General features: G+C 37.8%; 1 protein-coding gene across 11 annotated transcripts in view; it reads right to left on the bottom strand.

The window, feature by feature from the left end:
• Nucleotides 1–122: 122 nt before the first annotated feature.
• Armcx1 (armadillo repeat containing X-linked 1) overlaps nucleotides 123–18,713 on the bottom strand; it is a 33,653-nt gene continuing 15,062 nt past the window's right edge. Inside the window, exons 1-5 of one of the 11 annotated variants that reach the window (XM_047536174.1) lie at nucleotides 4,154–4,229; nucleotides 3,753–3,804; nucleotides 3,170–3,316; nucleotides 2,278–2,375; nucleotides 123–1,999 (exon numbers count right to left, since the gene is read on the bottom strand). In XM_047536174.1, the coding sequence (XP_047392130.1) occupies nucleotides 507–1,865 (1,359 nt within the window). In that variant the 5' untranslated portion in view covers nucleotides 1,866–1,999; nucleotides 2,278–2,375; nucleotides 3,170–3,316; nucleotides 3,753–3,804; nucleotides 4,154–4,229 and the 3' untranslated portion in view covers nucleotides 123–506. The other 10 variants (XM_047536175.1, XM_047536182.1, XM_047536181.1 and 7 more) reach the window with 10 other exon arrangements.

Raw genomic sequence — 18,713 nt, 5'->3', positions numbered from 1 at the left:
CATTGATGGGATGCATCTGACCGTGACTAGATGGTCCTGGTTTTGTTAATGTATTTTTGTTTCCATATACCTTGTCTCTCCAAACAGATCATACACTCAAGGAAAATGACAATGTCTTTTTTTCTGCTGCTTAAAACACACAACTTTATTGATAAAACACAAATCATATATATTAACAAATGTAAACCAATGCAAAAGTGTTACTTATCATGATGTATACTCACTGTCAGTTAAAAGTACAGAGTAAAAATAATATATGTAGCAAGATCAAATTGATAAGTGCTTTCTTTGTACAAGCTCTAATATTCATTTGGCATCCTTAGAATGGTCCATTCTAAACCCAGCATCAATCGCTGTTGATAATCTGCTGCATTCATTATTCCAAAATAGCAGCTGAAAGCATCTTTGCAATATAAGCACAGTGAAAAACAAAGAATTTATAAAACACATTGTTCCCAATGGCAAACTTAAAAATTGCCACAATATTTTTGGTGACAGACTCCAAATTAGAGTTTGGTTAATACTTTTAGAACTTTTACTTTCACCACCAGATCATTGTGATTTGCTAATGCTCTGATTTTCTTCACACATACTCCAGATTCTTTGAACAAGAAAAAGAGTGAACTTCTGCTGAATTCTTTTCTAGATGATGCAAGCCCCTCACTTTTTATGTTGTCATTTATATTCTCAAAAAGGGTAAGGATATTAAGAAGAATCTCTCTATCCCATTCTTTATTAAAGAGGGAAATCAATTCTGATGGTACTTTACAACTGACCAGCTCTCTTGTCATGGCTGGATTTTCAGTAAAGTTTATAATTAGTTTCATAATCTGTATCTTGGTGAAATGATTTCCCAGGAATAACAAAGCAAAAAAATCTGGAAAAGAATAGGAGAGCAAATGTTGGTAATGATTAGTCACAGTCATGTTGGTTAAGAGTCTTAGTCCAGCCATTTGCACAGCTGAATCCAGGCGACAGACCATAGTGTCATCACACACTTGACTGATGTATGTCTTAATTTTGCCCTGATTTTCTGCATTCACACTCAAATTATTAAGGGCATTGTAAGTCTTTTCCCTAATAATGGGGTCTTTTGTTTTTATCAGTTTTGCAATAATTGGGACACCACCTAATTCACGTATGGCATTTTGGTTAAATGAATATGCCGCATTATTACCCAGAGTGACCAAGGCTACTTCTTGAATAAAAGGATCATTGGTTCTCTCCAAGATATTAAGGACCTTTTGAAGGTCAGGAGCACTCAGAATATCATCAATTTTATAGGGAAAGTTGAACTTGCCCCTGCGGACAGGCCATGTTGTAGCTGGAACCCTGGTGCTCTTACTTCGTGTCTTTCCCTTGGATTTTCCACTTGATCTGCTCCCAGTCCTAGCCCTGGTGGGGTGGCAGCCTCCACCTCTCCCTCCTGGGCAGGGCAAACTTGGTGCGAGGGTCCTGTTTCCAGAGATGGTGCCAACCCTAATCCCTTTGCCTGCCTTTGCACTTGCCTGTTCCTTCAGGATGTTAAAAAGGGCCTTGGCCTTAGCCTCTAGGCCACCTCCACTCTGGGATCCCAAGTGGGCCTCCTTCTTTACACTTGGAACACTCTGAGGACGCAAGCTTACCTCAGCACTGGTCTCTACGTCACCCTGAGTTTGGGTTCCAGCTCCCACTCCGATGTTAGTCTTAGATCCTTTTTCAGTCTCCACCCCAATTTCTGATATGTCACTAGATTCATCATCATCATCATCCCAGATTTTCTCATTCTCATCTTTTCCCCAGGTCAGTCTGTATACACAGTAGCAGGCACCAGCCCCAATGACCACGCCAGCTGCCACACAGCCAGCTTCCCTAGTACGGCCCATGGTACAGCTGGGGCGAATTCCTTAGCCCAGGCACAGACCAGGCTTGCTCTGGCCCAGAAAAATTCTTACAACTAGAAGGTAGAGTCTTCAGCTGCTGAGGGCAGTCTCTGCTACAACTGCAGATACAGGGGGACCTAGGAATAAAGGAAAGAGTTCAGGCCATGAGATCCTCCTCCTTTTGTGCCTTTGCATGCAGACAAACTGAACCACTTACCTGCAAACATATAAACTTATGGGAATATTGGCCAGGACTTAGGGCCTAGTATCTAGATCACTGATTGTTTTCCTCTATTGGGAAGTTCATTTTGGAAAATGTCCCCATATACTGACTTTCCCACCTCATGTTCTACCACCTGACCCAGGAATGTTAAATTCAAAGTCTTTGATGAGTTCCCTATGACCTCTGCCCTACCAGATATCTTGGGGCAGTGGTGTCCTCACATACACAAGCAGAAGTTGGTAGTTTCTTTCTTCTTTTTGTAGCCTCCAAGTGCACTAAGTCCTGTAGATCTGCAGATAAGGGAACAGGGAGGGAGGTGCTGAGAGTTCAGGAGACAGATGAATCTCACCTAGGACAGTACATAATGTCCCTGTTCTGAATCACTGACCCTTGTCTCTCTTTCCGCAATGTTTCCCAGCTTTGAGGACAGCTCCTGTCCTCAAAGAGTTGGAGCTTTGAAATTATCTTCCTCCTCCTCCTCCTCAGATGATCCTCACCTCCAACTCTCCACCCCATCCCCCCTTCTGTCAATCGCTTCCTCTGAAGGTGACACCACACCCACTTCCTTATAAAGATAAGGATGGTGGAGGAGAGTAGCAACTAGAAGCCATATAGGCATAAAATGCATTAAGATCTTGCACTCCACCCCTGCTTTCACAATCCCCACCATCTCAAAGGTATCAGAACAGCCTCCCCACGCGCCGCCCAATTATACCAATTTCCCCTGCTCAGGAACAAATTCCTTTCTTCATCTCCGTTTCCACCTCCACCAAACTTAGGAACTGACAAACTTTAAGACTGAGGGCTTGGTGGACAGATTAATGTCAGGGACACTGTACCCCAAACAGTGAATTGGAGTAAAGTTGTCTCCACCCCACCTCCATGCCAGGTCTCTCTTGACACCCGCCCCCTACCAATCACCTTCTTGCCTGTGCGTTACCTGCAGAGCACTTTATTTTCAAGCTCCCCGGTGTAGAGAGAAGGAAAAGTGAGGGATAAAGAAGGAGGCCCATCAGACTCCTACAGTTTGCAATCACCATCATCCTCCACCCCATATGTCCCCAGTACCATCGCCCTCACTGACCTACTTGGATCTGGACAAAATTCTCTCCTTCCTGCTGCTAGGGTTGGACAGGCCTTCAGGGGCAAGATCCACAGACACAGGCGACACAGCGGTGGACAGAAGAACACGTCGGAGAATACCAATACCAGCTTTTCCAAATTTGGGGTTCTGAATGTCAGATGGATTTCACCTTTTTGTATCTCACCCACCCTCACTTCGCTGGGTCTCCGCTGACACCAGCCCTCCCGCGCTATCCGGTGTCCCCCCACCTTCAGCCCCAGCGGTCGCCATTTTCCCAGCAAAAAAACCACACCCCTTTGGAACCGCAGGAAAGGAGGGAGGGAGGCGGGATGTGGGAGTACGGAAAATTCTGGGAGTGAAAGACGACCAAAAGAGCTCTTCGGTCCCCCTCCCCAACCAAACCCACCCCGAGTGATAACCATTTTCCGTGCAGGCACTGATACATTCCTTTTCCCTGACCACCCCCCGCCCCAATAAAACAGCTGGGAAACTGCTGGAGAGTTAATGGTCTCAAGTTATGGAAAGGTCCTCAGTCATCCCCACCCTTCAGGGGACTGTGGGGAAATCCCAGCTTTACACTGACCTGCAGGAATTCGTGATAGGTTATTCTTCGCTCCAAATCATACAGTGTCCTCCTGGGGAAAAAAAGAGAGAGAGCGCGAGATAACGACAATCATACAGTCACACGGCCCCAATATTCTGGCTTGGTAGAATGGACAAGCACACAAGACACCAATCCTAATACCTGCCCTTCCTGATTCAAGGCCCTGGGATGCCAAAGATTCCCCCTCATATTCTGGGGTCTTCCCCGGAATCTGACACTCCAAAGTCCACCATTTTTATTCTAGGAAAGGCCAGGGATAGTGCGAGGGTGTGGAGAAAACACGCCAAGTCTCTTCGGTCTCCGCCCTCCGCTGCTTGAAAGGCAGGGATTCCCAGGAAGCGCCCATTCACGCACGGACCTGCTGGGATTCAGGCAGTTACCTCCTCCTCCTCCTCCTCCTTCTCCTCCTCCTCCTCCTTCCCTCTACCGCAGGCCCGCCCGCTCTCTGGGCAATAATAGGGAGAGCGCAGACCAAACGAAGACCAGTATTAGAAGGACGTCTGCACACGTCGGCTCTAGCTCACGTGAGGGCCACGTCATCCGTGAGATCAGGACCCCAATTACCACTCCCACCAGCAGTGCGGCAGAAGCCGGCCCTCCCCCTACCTTCCCTACCACATCAGGTCCTGCCACTCATTTTCCTCTTTACCAGTTCCAGAGACCAGAATTAGCTTCTCCTCATGGTTGCAATTTGCCTTTCTCTGATTAACACGGAGAGGCTGCATCTGCTCCTATGTCCATTAGCCTTTTATTCCTCATTGAGGAATTATTTTGTTATCTTCTTTATTTCTAGTCCAACTGCTTTTTCCCACCCCTTCAGCTATGAAGGTCCAATATTTTCGCTTGCAACCCTATGCCAAAGTGTAGGGGGGCAGAATCTCAGAAAAGGATGGCAAATAATGGGAGGGCTTTACGCTCTTAAATCTTTCTGTTCATTTTTTACAATCATTAGTGCATCACTTTTCCATTGAGAAAATAAATAGTGGCCATTTTCATTTGAGTGGAAAATTTAAGTGGGAGGAAAAATATGCCTTTATTAATTCATTATTTGTAAATAATGAAATTTTATTTGTTACTCAAGAAAAATATTTGTACTACTTATGGCCAAATACTAGCTTTCAAGACATACTAACTTGTTTTAAAATTGAAAACTGAAAATTTCTACATGATCTATAAATTAGTCCATGAAGTGATCATCATTTGTCTAATCTTGGTCATTTTACACAGATGACTCATTTACTTTTTCTCCTTTTGACTCAACTTGCAATTTGGTAAAATAAAAGCAACAAAATCCTATCTTGCTTGCTTTAAGAAAAAAACATACATTTAAGTTCCCAAAGTCTTGACTGACTGTTGTGTGAACTTCTTGTGATTTGATGGCTGCTATGAACACCTGCTCCTGGATCAGATTCCAATCTACTAAGGCTGAGGCAGCTGAGGGTGAAGGATGCAGAGATGATCCCATCCTCCCTACCCTGTCAAGAAGTAGGGAACTAGCTACCCTTTCAACCCTCACACATTCCAGAACCTCTTATTAGGTGTATTTAGGTACCTGTTTTTTACTCAATCCAAAAATACATGTGGATATATGACTAAGATGATAAATGCCACACTTACTCAGGTAACTACCTGAGTATAGACCTTTGGCTCCTTCATTTCCTCCCCCACAGTCCCACAGAGGTAACTCAATAATTCATAGAAGAGAAATCTGTTCCCTACCACCTTTTGCCCTTATTTTCAGTGCTTCTAACACTGCTGTCATCTCCTGATCTGAGAAGTGCAGCCTATTAGACTTCTCTCTGGCCTCCTTAACCGCAGGTTACCCAGGAGGAACCTAAGCTTTTTGCAGGTTCACTGGCTGCCAGTTCATATCCATCTTGGTACATCTTCAGTCAAAAGTATGCACAGGCCCAAGGAACAGTCCACACTAGCCACACTGACCAGACTTAACTTAGAGTAGGTGTTCTTACCTCATCAACTCTGTGAACCATCAGAAATTGTATTAAAGTTGTGTGTATACACATGTTCATTTCATTAGGGAGAGGAATCATAGCTTTCATCAGATTCTCACAGACATATATGACTCAGGCATATATGATGTTAAAAAACTTAAAACTACTCTTAGAAAAATAAAGATATATCCCCTCAGTAGAAAAATCAATAAATATCTATCTTATCTATCCATCCTCCCTCATGATATACACTTATTTCTTTTAAACATGCCTAGTAATAAAATGTATACAGGAAAAAGTAAATGCCCATTCCACTAACAACCACTTTTAAAAAATTTCCACCTTACATCCTGCAAGTATAAAGAACATATGTATGAAGATGTGTCAAGTTACAAGGTTGAACAATATATAAAATAAAACAGTAAACATTTAGTGCAGTATTGCAATAAATCTGTATTTGAAGAATTGATATCTTTAAAAATGGAGTTTTTTCTACAAGGGAGTAATATCTGGAATATATAAGGATCTCAAACAACTCAGCAGCAAACAATAATCTAATTTAAATGGGTAAAGGATTTGAATACATTCCCAAAGAACATGTAAAAATTGCCAGCAGATATATGAAAAGTCCTCAACACCACTAATTATCAAGGAAATGCAAATCAAAACCATGACATATCACCTCACTCCAATAAGAATGGCTGTTATCAAAAAGACAAAATATAGAAAGTGTTGGTGAGGACGTGAAGAAATTGGAACCCTTGTACAGTACACTGCTGGTGAGAATGTAAAATGGTGTAGACGTTATGGAAATTGTATAAAGATACCTCCAAAAATCAAACTTCCAGGTTTATATCTAGAAGTATTGAAATCAAGGTTTCAAAGAGATGCCTGCACTCCCATGTCCACTGCTGCATTATTCACAATAGTCCAGTTTTGCAAACAACCTGAATGTCCATCAACAGATGAATGAAGAAAGAAAGCTTGGAATATATGCCATAGAATGTTATTCCACCTTAAAAAATAAGGGGCTGGGGATATAGCTCAGTTGGTAGAGTGCTTGCCTCATATGCACAAGGCCCTGGGTTCAAATCCCCAGCACCACAAAAAAAAATAAGGAAATCCTGCTATATGTGATAATATGGATGAACTTGGAAGACATTATGCTAAGTGAAATAAGCCAGTCACAGAAGAATAAATACTGTGTGATTCCACTTATATGAGGTATCTAAAATAATCAAACCCATAAAACTGTAGAATAGTGTAGTTGCCAGGGGCTGAGTAGAGGGAAGAATGATGAGTTGTTGTTCAATGTGTATAAAGTTTCTGTTATGTAAGGTGAGTAAGTTTTAGAGATCGACTAAACAAAACTGAAAATTACATGATGATCATGACTATGGTTTATAGAGGAAAAATGATGGGAAACTCTAATCAGAAGACTTATACTCAAAGGAAAATTGTTGCCCCTACTTCAAAATCAGCCAAATGAATGTATATTTATATATTCTGAATTAAAATAAAATGTCTAACATGTATTTCATTATTTACTCCCATGTTTCAATTTATTTTTCAATAAGCTAAACTGCTAGTTCAAATTTCAGTGGATAATAGGGTTTTCTGCTATATTGTCCACAATTTTATTTGCATATTTCAATGCTATGCTGTTTGAGGAATGAAGTTTCCTTTTATATTCTTGTTAGAGCATATTATTTATAAATACAAAATAACCTTATTTGTATCTTTTATTGCACTTTACTTTAAAGTCTTTTATATCAATATTAACACTCCTGATTTTTAAAATTTGCATGTGGTTGGTTTATTTTTTTTATCTTTTTATTTTCAGCCGTGCTATGTCTGGTTTTAATGCATGCATTGCAAAGATCATATTGCTTGGTTCTTTTGTGTGTGTGTGTGTGTGTGTGTGTGTGTGTGTGTGTACTGGGGATTGGACTCAGGGTTGCTTTACTACTCAGTGGCATCCCCAGCTCCCTTACTCGTGTTTTATTTTGAGACAGGGTTTTTCTAAGTTGCTTAGGGCCTTGCTAAACTGCTAGGCTGACCTGGAATTTGTGATCCTCCTGCCTTATCCCCCTGAGTCACTGGGATTACAAGTATGCATCACCACTTCTGACCATTTGGTTCTTTTAAGCCCATCTGAAAAGTTTTTGTTTATTAATAGAGGAATTTAAGCATCACATTAATTGTGATTGCTTCCTTTTAGTCTTATTCCAGCCATCATTTTGTTTTCTATTAGTCAAAATTTCTTATTGCATCTTTTTGTTTTTTCCTGGCATATTTTTTCCTTTAGTCTCTTGTAAATTCTACATTGAATGCGATTGATTATACTAGTAGCTGCAATTAAAAATCTTATCAAACATGTATAAACATATCTTCTACCACTGTTACAATTTAACCTGTATCTATAACTGTTCTCAATTTCAAGTAAGATATGACTTTTAATATGCCTTTAATCCTACCCTAACTCTACTTCCAAATGTGTTTTTGTCATCTTAAATTTCAGTTCTGTTACTTTATTTTGATAGCATGTCAGTATAATTTTAGGAAATCTTTCTTAAAAATTATATTAAGATTCACAAATTATTGCTACTATATGTGATTGGTTGTGTACAGAATTCTAGGTTCATGTTCTTTTATCTTCAGAACTTTAGAGATATTCCTCCATTATTCTATTCTTTATTGTAACATAAATTTTCAGACAAGAAACCCAATAGTCTTCTCATTTTCTTCTCTTTAAAAGTTACCTTTTTCCTCTCTCTGGAAGCTTATATGGTTTTATGCTTTTCATATAAGTAATAAATTTCACTAGGATGTGTCTGTTCTTTCCTATTCATGCCTTATATTTTTTCCCAATCAGCATTTGGTGTGTCATTTAGATCTAGAGGACCAAGACCATGAGGAGAATTTTTTCTAGTATTTAATTGTTTAATTTTTCACAATCCTTGAGTAGCTATTGAATTGCCTGCATTGAAGCCCTGTTTCACATAACTTTTCTAATTTATTTCTCATTTGAATTAGGAAGAATTCCGTGATTAATTCTCCCAATAATCAAATCTATCTTCAGCCATATACATTAGGTTCTTAAACCTTCTCGTGAAGTTTTATTTTTAATTTTACCCATCATATTTTTAATTGACAAGAACTCATTTTGGCTCTCCATTTTCTCTTTTTCAGAACGGTCTGTTCTTGTTCTATGTATGTAGTATCTATTCAAGTTTCTCTGGGAACACAAGTTAGAAGTTTCTTAAAGTTCTCTTATATTTTCTGTAAACTTTGAATAATATAGGATCTACCTTTTATGCAACTAGGTTTACTGTATGTCTGGGGTTTTTTGTTTTTTGTTCATATTTAAAATTGAGGCTTTATGTTAGTTAGTACTGGTGGTAAATGTTGTCTTCCACAACAGATATTGGTGCACAATAATTATCATAATACTGAGATTCATTGTGCCATGTTTGTATATGCACAGAACATAATTTGATCGGTCTCATTATTCAGTACTTTCCCTTTCTTTCCTCTCTCCCTCCCCTGAAACACTTGCTCTACTCAACTTTTACAACAGTTAGGAAATTCAATCTCCTTCTTTAAGTCACATCCTCAAATGTGATAGATTATTTCAGGACTCTATATACAGTTTTACCTCTGGCTGAGGTGAATAGGTGGGAATGTAGTCATGAGTGGAATAAGGCCTTTAATCTGAGAGAACTCCCTGTCTCCACAAACCCCAATCTGCCAGGTATCCACTTACAAAAGGAATTATAAGGCATTTGTACATCTTCTTTGAACCTTTTTATACCCCTTACTCTGTTGAAATACAATTTTTCTTCATTTTTCCTCTTTCAAGCATGAAAATACATCATTTTCTCTACAATCCAGTCCCCGCACAAAAATAAATGAAGAATGGAGATACGGTAAGAGTAGGATGTTTACTTTCTTAATATTTTTCTGAACCATTCCAATTATTTTTCTTGTCACTATTTCTTTTGGCAGATGAGTGCATATATGCATGTGCTATATTATGCAGAATTCCTATGAAACTTTTAATTTTATTTATGTTTATCAAAATGATACATTCATATGATTAAACAATAAAATTTGTACAAAGATGCTAAAAGTCTCTCCCTAAAAACCCCTCCCAACCCCTAGTTCTGCTCCTCCAGCTCAACTATTTATAACTCCATTTAACCATATTTCTTCATCTCTAAAAAGCAAGTGTGTAAAGTTATGCATCATGAATTTTTACTTTGTTATAAAACATCAAAAATAAATATGATTTATTTTATAAAGGAAAAACTAAAATATTTTAATCAGATTTGAGAAAGTTCACTAAAAATATAGTTTACTGAGCATTTGGCGAATAATTTTATGTGTCAACTTGGCTAGGCTGTGGTTCCTCATTGTTTGAACAAACACCAGTTTATATGTTGTTATGATAGTGTTTTTATATATGTGAAAAACATTATCAATCAACTGACTTTAAGAAGATCATTCTGCATAATGTGGATGAACCTCATCCAATCAGTTGAAAGTCTTAAGAACAAAAACAAATTTTCCAGAGAAGAAGGAATTCTGCATTAAAAGTTTAACAGTTCTGAGTATTAGACAAAGGGGAATGAAGGGAAGGGAGAGGAGACAGGGATAGGAAAGACAGTGGAATGAATCTGACATAACTTTTCTATGTACATATATGAATGCACCACAGTGAATCACACCATCATGTATATCCACAAGACTGGAACTCTAATTAGAATAAGATATACTCCATGTTTGTGTGATTTTATCAAAATGGATTCTACTGCCATGAATAACTAAAAGGAATCAATTTTTTAAAAATGTAACATAGAATTTCTACCTGAGTTCCCATCCTGCTGTGGTCTACCCTATGGATTTTGGAGTGAAGACTGCAATATCAATTCTTACCTGAATTTCTAGCCTGACAGCCTGCCCTGTAAACTTCGGACTTGTCAGCTCCATAATTGCATAAGCTAATTCCTCAAAAGAAATGTGTGTGTGTGTATGTGTGTGTGTGTCCTGTTGGTTCTGTTTCTCTGAAGAACCCTGCTAAATACAGATTTTGGTACCAAGAGCAGTACTATGGGAACATAACCTTAATTATCAATTTCAGGGTATTGGAATTATTTTTCCAATAAGATTAGATTTAAAGACTCTAATGACTATTTCCAGTTTTAAATAGAGCACTGATAACCTATGAAATGACAAGTCACTAGAAATATACAAAATATCATCACTGACTACTCCTAATCACATACTTGGGAAAGTCAAGATTTTGGTGATCTTCGATACCTTAGAACATTTTTGTCAAACTACTAGGTAAAATGAGATTGGTTGATTACTCCTGATTGTGCCAAATGAAATAGAGGAAGAAAGAAATGAGTTCAGGGTTTCATATTCAAACCCTGCATAAATGACCTGAAAGTCTGTCTGCCCTAAAGTAATCCTTTATCCTTTAACACTTTATCCTTCAGCCTCAGAACTGAGATTTCTGAAACCCAAACCCATAATCTTATCCTGTGAGCAGCCTAATTGAATTTCTAACTGACAGAGTATCTAATATTAAAATGTAGCCACTCATGTGGAAGTAACAGAATTTCAAAAGTTTTAATGAGGACATGGGGGTAGATCTTGATAAAGCTAGGGACCTTAAAACCCTAATTCAACTGAGTCTTCTTTGTCAGTAAAAGCAGCTCTTCCATCCCCATCTAAGATTAACCCTGATCTGCTTGAGGAAACTATAGTGGTCTCCAAAAAGTAGTCACCTTGTAAGACATTGTTGATTGTCCTCAAGATCCACCCTTACCACCTCTCTTTGCTTTTGAACTTATAACTAGTCTAAAGTCACAGCAGACACCAAAAGGAGAGGTGGAAAATGTGTCCCATAAGGAGATATACTAAACTCCAAAAGAACTTTATGATTTTCTAAATTTATGTAGACAAATGCATAAAATACACGTGGGGATTGATATTCATGATACCGGATAATGGTGGAAAGAACATTGAATCTGATCCAGTCAAATTTATCAGTATGGAACAACTCTGCATAGATTCTGGATTTAATTTTTCAATTTAGGGGGTTAGAAAGCACTCTAATGGTTTGATTGGATGAAATATGGATTAAAAAAAAGTTAGCCCATACTAAATTGTTGAAATGCCAGAACTTCCTTCATATACAGTATCAAAAGGTATCATAGGGCTTGGGGAAATTGGAATATTAGGGTGACTTTATCATATTAGACCTGCTTCCCCACACTGGAAGGGTCTAGAGGGCACATTTTTCACTTGAGCCATAAGAAATACATTTGTAAGGACAGACCCAGAATCATTGAAGTGCTCTGGGATTAGTTTTCTCTGAAAGGTAGGAATTACACTGAGAACTGATACCACTGAACTAGGATCCTTAAATGAAAAAGGATAATTGGATCCTGGAGTGGACAGAGTCAAATGACAGCACTCAATCACCAAAGACAAAGGAGGACAGATTACCATAACAGGAAAGTCAAAGAAGTAAACAGAATAGTCTGATTTGCAAACCTATGGCAATACCTAGTTGATCATTGTATCCCTGGAAGTAAAAGAAGTGAACAGGTTACTAAATTTTTTACTTAATTTGTATAAACTGTTGAGTTTTAGGTCAAGTGGACAGAAGTCTAACTGAAATCATAAATCTAATACAGTCCTGGCCCCTCAATCAATTCTCATACTTGAGCCACTTTACAATCCAGAACCGTTTGCATGAAGGGGAACCCAGGTACCTCTGAGGAAGGACTCTGTAAATTGCCAAAATTTTTTGCTGATAGTCCTTCTCTCAGCCTTCCCCAAGAGGCTGTATGAACTGTGACCAAGATAAATATGCATTGGGGAAAAGGAAATAAACAGACCTTGCAGGAACTACTGGCTCTGAATTGACATTAATTCTGGGGAAACCCAAAGCATCACTATGGTTCACCAGTCAGAGTACGGTCTTATCAAGGTAAGGAGATCAATGGAATTTTAATTTAGGTCATTTCACAGTGGGTCCAGTAGGCCCCTAAACCCATCCTATGGTTCTTTCCCTATAATTCTTAAGAATGGGTCATTGGAATAGACACCTAGCAGCAAGCAGGATCCCCATATTGGTTCACTTATTTGTGGAGCAAGGGTTGTTATGATAGGAAAGGCCAAATACAACTAAACTTCCTCTATTTAAGAAAACAGGTTTCTTATATCACATTCTTGTAGGGGTTTCAGTGCCACCATCAATGACTTGATGGAGGGGTGATTATCCCACCACATCCCCAATCAACTTGCTTGTTTGGCCTGTGCATAAAACAGATCTTGGAAAATAACAGTGGATTATCATAAACTTAACCAAGTGATAATTCCAATTGAAGCTTCTGCTTCAGATGTATTCTCATCGCTTGAGCAAAATAACACATTCCCTAAACACTGGTATGCAGCTATTGACCCAATAAATGATGCTTTTCTCAATAATTACTTGTGAAGACACCAAAAGAAGTTTATTTTCAATTTGCAAGATCAGTAAAACAGTAATTATCCTAAGTCAAGTGGCTATCAACTCTCCACCTGTATGTTATAATTTAGTCCACAGTGACCTTGATATCATTTCCCTTCCACAAGTTACCACACTTGATGACAAGTTACATTGATGACAGTATGCTGATTGAACAAAGTGAGGAAGAAATACAACTACTCTAGACTTATTAGCCATATATTGCATGTAGGCAGGGGCACCAAAAAATCAGGAGCTTTTCATCTTGGCACAATTTCTAGTAGTCCAGTTGTGTGGAACATGTTGAGATAGCTCTTCCAAAATGAAAGGTAAGTTATTTCACCTGACTTCTTGTACCACCAAAAAAGAGACAGTGTCCAGATGTTTTAGAGGCAACATATTTCTTGTTCAGATGTGTTAATCTGTCACATTTACCAAGTAACCAAGAAAAAGTTGCTAGTTTTAAGGGGGGACCCAGAACAAGAGAAAGTTCTGCAACAAGTCCAGACTGCCTTGCAAACTGGTCTGCTAGTTGGACTGTGTGATCCAAAAGATTCAATAGTGCTGGAAGTGTCACTAGCAATGGCAGATAGAGATGCTTTTTAAAGCTATTGACAGGCCCCCATAGGTGAATCAGAGTACAGAAACTTAAGATGGTGGACCAAAGCCATGCAATCTTTCAAGGATAACTAGTTACCTTTAAAGAAACAGTTCTTGGCTTGTTACTGGGTCCTAGTAAAAACTGAACACCTAACAATGGACTACCAAATTACCAGCCCATTATGAATTAGATGTCACCATTTCCTCTCATCGAAGAACTCACTTCACAGCAAGTGAAATGCAATAGGCCCATTCTCATGAAATTCACTGGGCTTACACCATGTTCCTCATTATTCTGAAGCAGCTGACTTGATTGAATGGTGGATGGCCTTGTGAAGACTCAGCTACAGACCCAACTAAGTGACATTTCCTTATAGGCAATTCCACATGGGGGTAATATTCTCCAGGAAGCTGCGTATGCGCTAAATCAACATCCAGTATATGGTGCTATTTTTCCCATAACCATGATTCACAAGTCCAGTAATCAAGGGGTAGAAATGGGAATGACATCACTATCATCCCTAGTGATCTACTAGTAAAGTTTTGCTTCTTGTCTCCATGATCTTATGCTCCTCTTGCCTAGAGGTCTTAGTTTAAAAGGGAGCAATGTTTCCAAAAGTAAACTTAATGATGACTGCATTGAACTGAAAGTTAAGACTACTAGCAATCAATTTGGACTCCTCATGCCTCTGAATCAACAGCCAATGAGGGGACTTGCTGTACTTACTAGCTGGTGTTAGAGATCCTGATTAAATAACAGGATTAATGGAAAACTACAACCCAATATGAAATTACAGACAATTCAATTCAAGTAGGACTAGTAAAGACCAGACCCTTCAAGATTGAAGGTTTAGATTGCCCAAGCTAGCATTACTAGCTGAGGTACTTGTGAAGAACAAAGGGAATATGAAATTTATAGTGAAAGAAAGTGGTTACAAAACCCAGCAATAACCACATAACCAATCATAGAAATCAATAATGTGATCATTATGTGTATTTATTCCTTATTTTTTATGATTATGTTTGTGTGTATAGCAAATATCTTTGATTTGTTCCCTCCCTTATTCCTTTATCACATAACATAAGATGCATTAGCTTTACATCACAGTATTTAAGTTACTAGATACTTTTGAAAGTGTGAACACTACCTAAGGACTTTGTATCCTCTTTTCCTGTGGAAAGGATTAGTGCATTTTTAAAATAATTTCAGCTTTTTTTTGTGGTGCTGGGGATTGAACCCAGGGCCTTGTGCCTGCGAGGCAAGCACTCTACCAACTGAGCTACATACCCAGCCCATAATTTCAGCTTTTTAAAAAACTTTATTTTATTTAGTTTTGTATGTGGTGCTGAGGAGCATGTATGAGGTGCCTCATGCATCCTAGGAAAGCACTCCACCACTGAGCCACAATTCCAGCCCAAGAGTAGTACATTTCAGTTGTACATATAATATTTGTATCATGTTGGAAGAAAGTATTACCTTACTATTTCTTTATTTGGAGATGTGTACAAGCCAAATTGACAAGGGGTAGAGTATGATGGTTAATTTTATGTGTTGACTTGAGTAGGTTATGATGCCCAGTTGTTTGGTCAACTCTAGTTTAGATATTGCCATGAAGGTAATTTGTAGAAGTAATTAACATTTATAATCTGTTTAAATAGATTACCCTCCATTATGGGGGTGGGCTTCATCCAATCAGTTGAAGTTCCTAATAGCAAAACATGAATCTTCCTAGAGAAGAAGAAATTGTGTCTCAAGACAGAAATCCTATTTGAATTTCTAAGTATGCTACATGCCCCACCAATTCCAGTCAAGATTGTAACTATTACCTGACTTTCCAGCCTGCCCTAAAAATTTCAGACTTGCCAGCCAATTCTTTAAAATCTCTCTAACATATATATACATAAGTGTGTGTGTGTGTATGTGTGTGTGTGCATGCATGCATGTGTGCATGTGTGTGTATATATAAATATATCAGGTTCATATTAAATCCCATTAAAGTAACAGTAAAATAAGATATATAAAAATAAATGATATTCCATGTGCTATATTAACAATTTTTTGAAAGATAGGTGGATAGTAAGGAATGACCTAGAAAAACAGGAAAAAAAAACTAAAATCTACCTGCCACTGATGATGAGGAGGAGGAGCTAGGGATATGTCATTCACTCCACAGAACTCTATAAAGGCTCAAGAGGTGCTAGTTACCTCTGAAGTTTTTTCTTCAGACTAAGGACAGAAGGATTGGTTGAAATTTTTAATAAGGTGTAATTAGATCACCCATGACTCCCTCTAGCCCCTAGTTCCCTTCTCCCAGATGGTTTACTCCCTGGAGAAATTAAACCAGAACTCTGAACTCATGAGTATGGCTGATGGTGGGTATAATAAATTGTATTGAAAACAGAATTAAGTGAAAGTTTCATATTGGAAGAAGAAACATTCTCCCAATGCAAGCTTTCAAATTAAGTGCTTATATGGAAATATTGCCAGAATGTATTGTTAAGTAAAACAAGCAAACAAACAACATAAAAAATAAGGTGCAAGACAGCAAATGAGTGAATGTATGTGTATGTATATTATCTTTTATCTTCCATGTAAAGGGGTAAAATAAGAATGTTTATGTTTCTATTTGCTTACATATGCAAGAAGAAATCCTAGAAAGATAAACTAATAACAGTGATCATCTGGAGAAAAGGAGCACTGAGCAGAAGAAGGACAACAGTGGAAGGAGGTTTTTTGCTGCATTTTTATTATTAATTTAAGCCATGCACGTGCTATCTATTAAAAATAAACATATTTAAAAAGAGCCAGAGTGAGATACGAATTCTCAAGAGTAATACTGAAAGCTAAAAGGAGAACATTAGAGAATTTCCAGTTCAAAGTTCCAACTTTAGCCATGCTATCAATCAAGTGTTGGGTAACATTTTCAGATTTGAAAAATCTCAAAAATTTGCTTTGCATATGCACTTTCTCAGGAAGCTACTGGAAGATGTGCTCTGTCAAGAGGACATAAACCAAGAAAGAGGGAGATAAGAGATCCAGGAAACAGTGAATCCAACATAATAGTGAGCAAGAAGAATCATCAAAGTTGTTGTGAAATGGATCCTAAAATAAACGTCTTTTGCCTAAAGTGCAGTCTACTTTGGAGCATGTCAGAAGATTCCCAAGAGAAACTTTGTCAAAAAAATAAAAATTTATAGAATATCTAATTTCTTTGAATGTAATAGGAGAATGTTTACATGATTTGACGGATACTTGGGAGATATGTTGATGATAAAAAGAAAGTGGGGGAGGGAGAGATTAAATCTAGAGAAAACAAAAAGTTGTGCAGGACAGGAAAAGTAATCAATGTACTATGAATCAGCCATCAATAGTATGTACATAGACAAAATAATACTGTCAATATAACCCCAGTAATAATACAACAATTGGGAGGGCAGGGAGTAAAAAATCTGGAAATGATGAGAATTGGTAGGGATGGGTATAAAATAAAGATCTAAACTCCAATATCCATAGGAGAAAATCAATTATTAAAGCTCCAAAATCAAGAAATAGCAATATAAGCATGTTATTTCGACATAGATATTACAAAAATAATCAGTTGAATCATCTGATTGCTCTGAGAGTGAGAAATACATATAAAGATATTGTTGTTTTCATAGCAATTTGTTATTAACTGAATTGTTTTTCCATATTTTATTGGTTCTTTATATTTGTAAATAATGGTGGGATTTGTTGTTATGTATTCATACATGCACATAATATATTAACTGAATTGTGTTCCCCAAAATTCATATGTTGAAACCTTAATCCCAAATATGACTGTATTCAGAGATAGGGCCTTTAGGGAGGTAACCGACATTAAATTAGGCCACAATGGTGTCCTTTAAAGAAGAAGAGACACCTAAAACTCTATCTGCCTGTGCACACAGAAGAGGTGATGTGAGAACACAACAAAGTGGCTATCTAAAAGCTGAGAGAAGAGGTCACACCAGAAATCAACCCTGAGGGGACCTTGATCTTGGACTTCTAGCCTCCAGAACTATGAGAAAATAAATTTCTGTTATTTGATCAACCTAATCTGTGGCATTTTGTTATGGAAGTTCAAGCAAACTAATGCATCAGCTTTGTATAATCATTTGACTTTTAAAATTATATTCACATATAGCTTTGGTTAAAAAGTAAATTTTTTTAAAAATTGGGGGAAATGGTCTCCACCAAGATTTCTATGTCCAATAATTATTAAACAAGTGTGAGGGTAGAAGAAAGGCATTTTCAGACATGTGAAATCTCAAAGTATTTATGTCTTATATACCTTTTCTCAGAAACAAAGATGTACTCCATCAAAATGAGGTCATAAATCTCAAGACACAAGAAGGCATAGGATTCAGCAAAAGCAAGACCCAACATGAAAGCAACTAAGAAAAATTAAGTATAATGACAAGGGAATATCCCCAGGATAATACCTATACATTAGGCCTAGAGTTCAGTCTTTCATAATGGAGCAGAAGTACAGAAAGAACAGAAACTGATAGGTTACTATTGCGTTTGACCATTTTGAGAGGAGTTACATTTCCACTAAAATACTGAGGGTTGAATTATTTATAGGTACATTAAAAACTAAGCAAACTAAAAATAAGGCAGTAATTAACTCCAAGAAAAATTTATTCTAGGAATAACAACAAAATATATGCCAATTACTAATGTACCTAGTTGTACTCTGAATACTTAATATTTTAATATTCACAGCAATTCTAAGAGATAAGCATTGCTGTTATTCCCAGTTTAAATATGGAAAAAGTGATGCAGAGAACAATGAAGAGATTTGTTCAAGATCACACAGCTTATCAAGTGGCAAAACCATG

The sequence above is a fragment of the Sciurus carolinensis genome, chromosome X (genome assembly GCF_902686445.1).
Source record: "Sciurus carolinensis chromosome X, mSciCar1.2, whole genome shotgun sequence".
NCBI lineage: Eukaryota > Metazoa > Chordata > Mammalia > Rodentia > Sciuridae > Sciurus > Sciurus carolinensis.
This window is presented reverse-complemented; position numbering and strand designations above follow the sequence as displayed.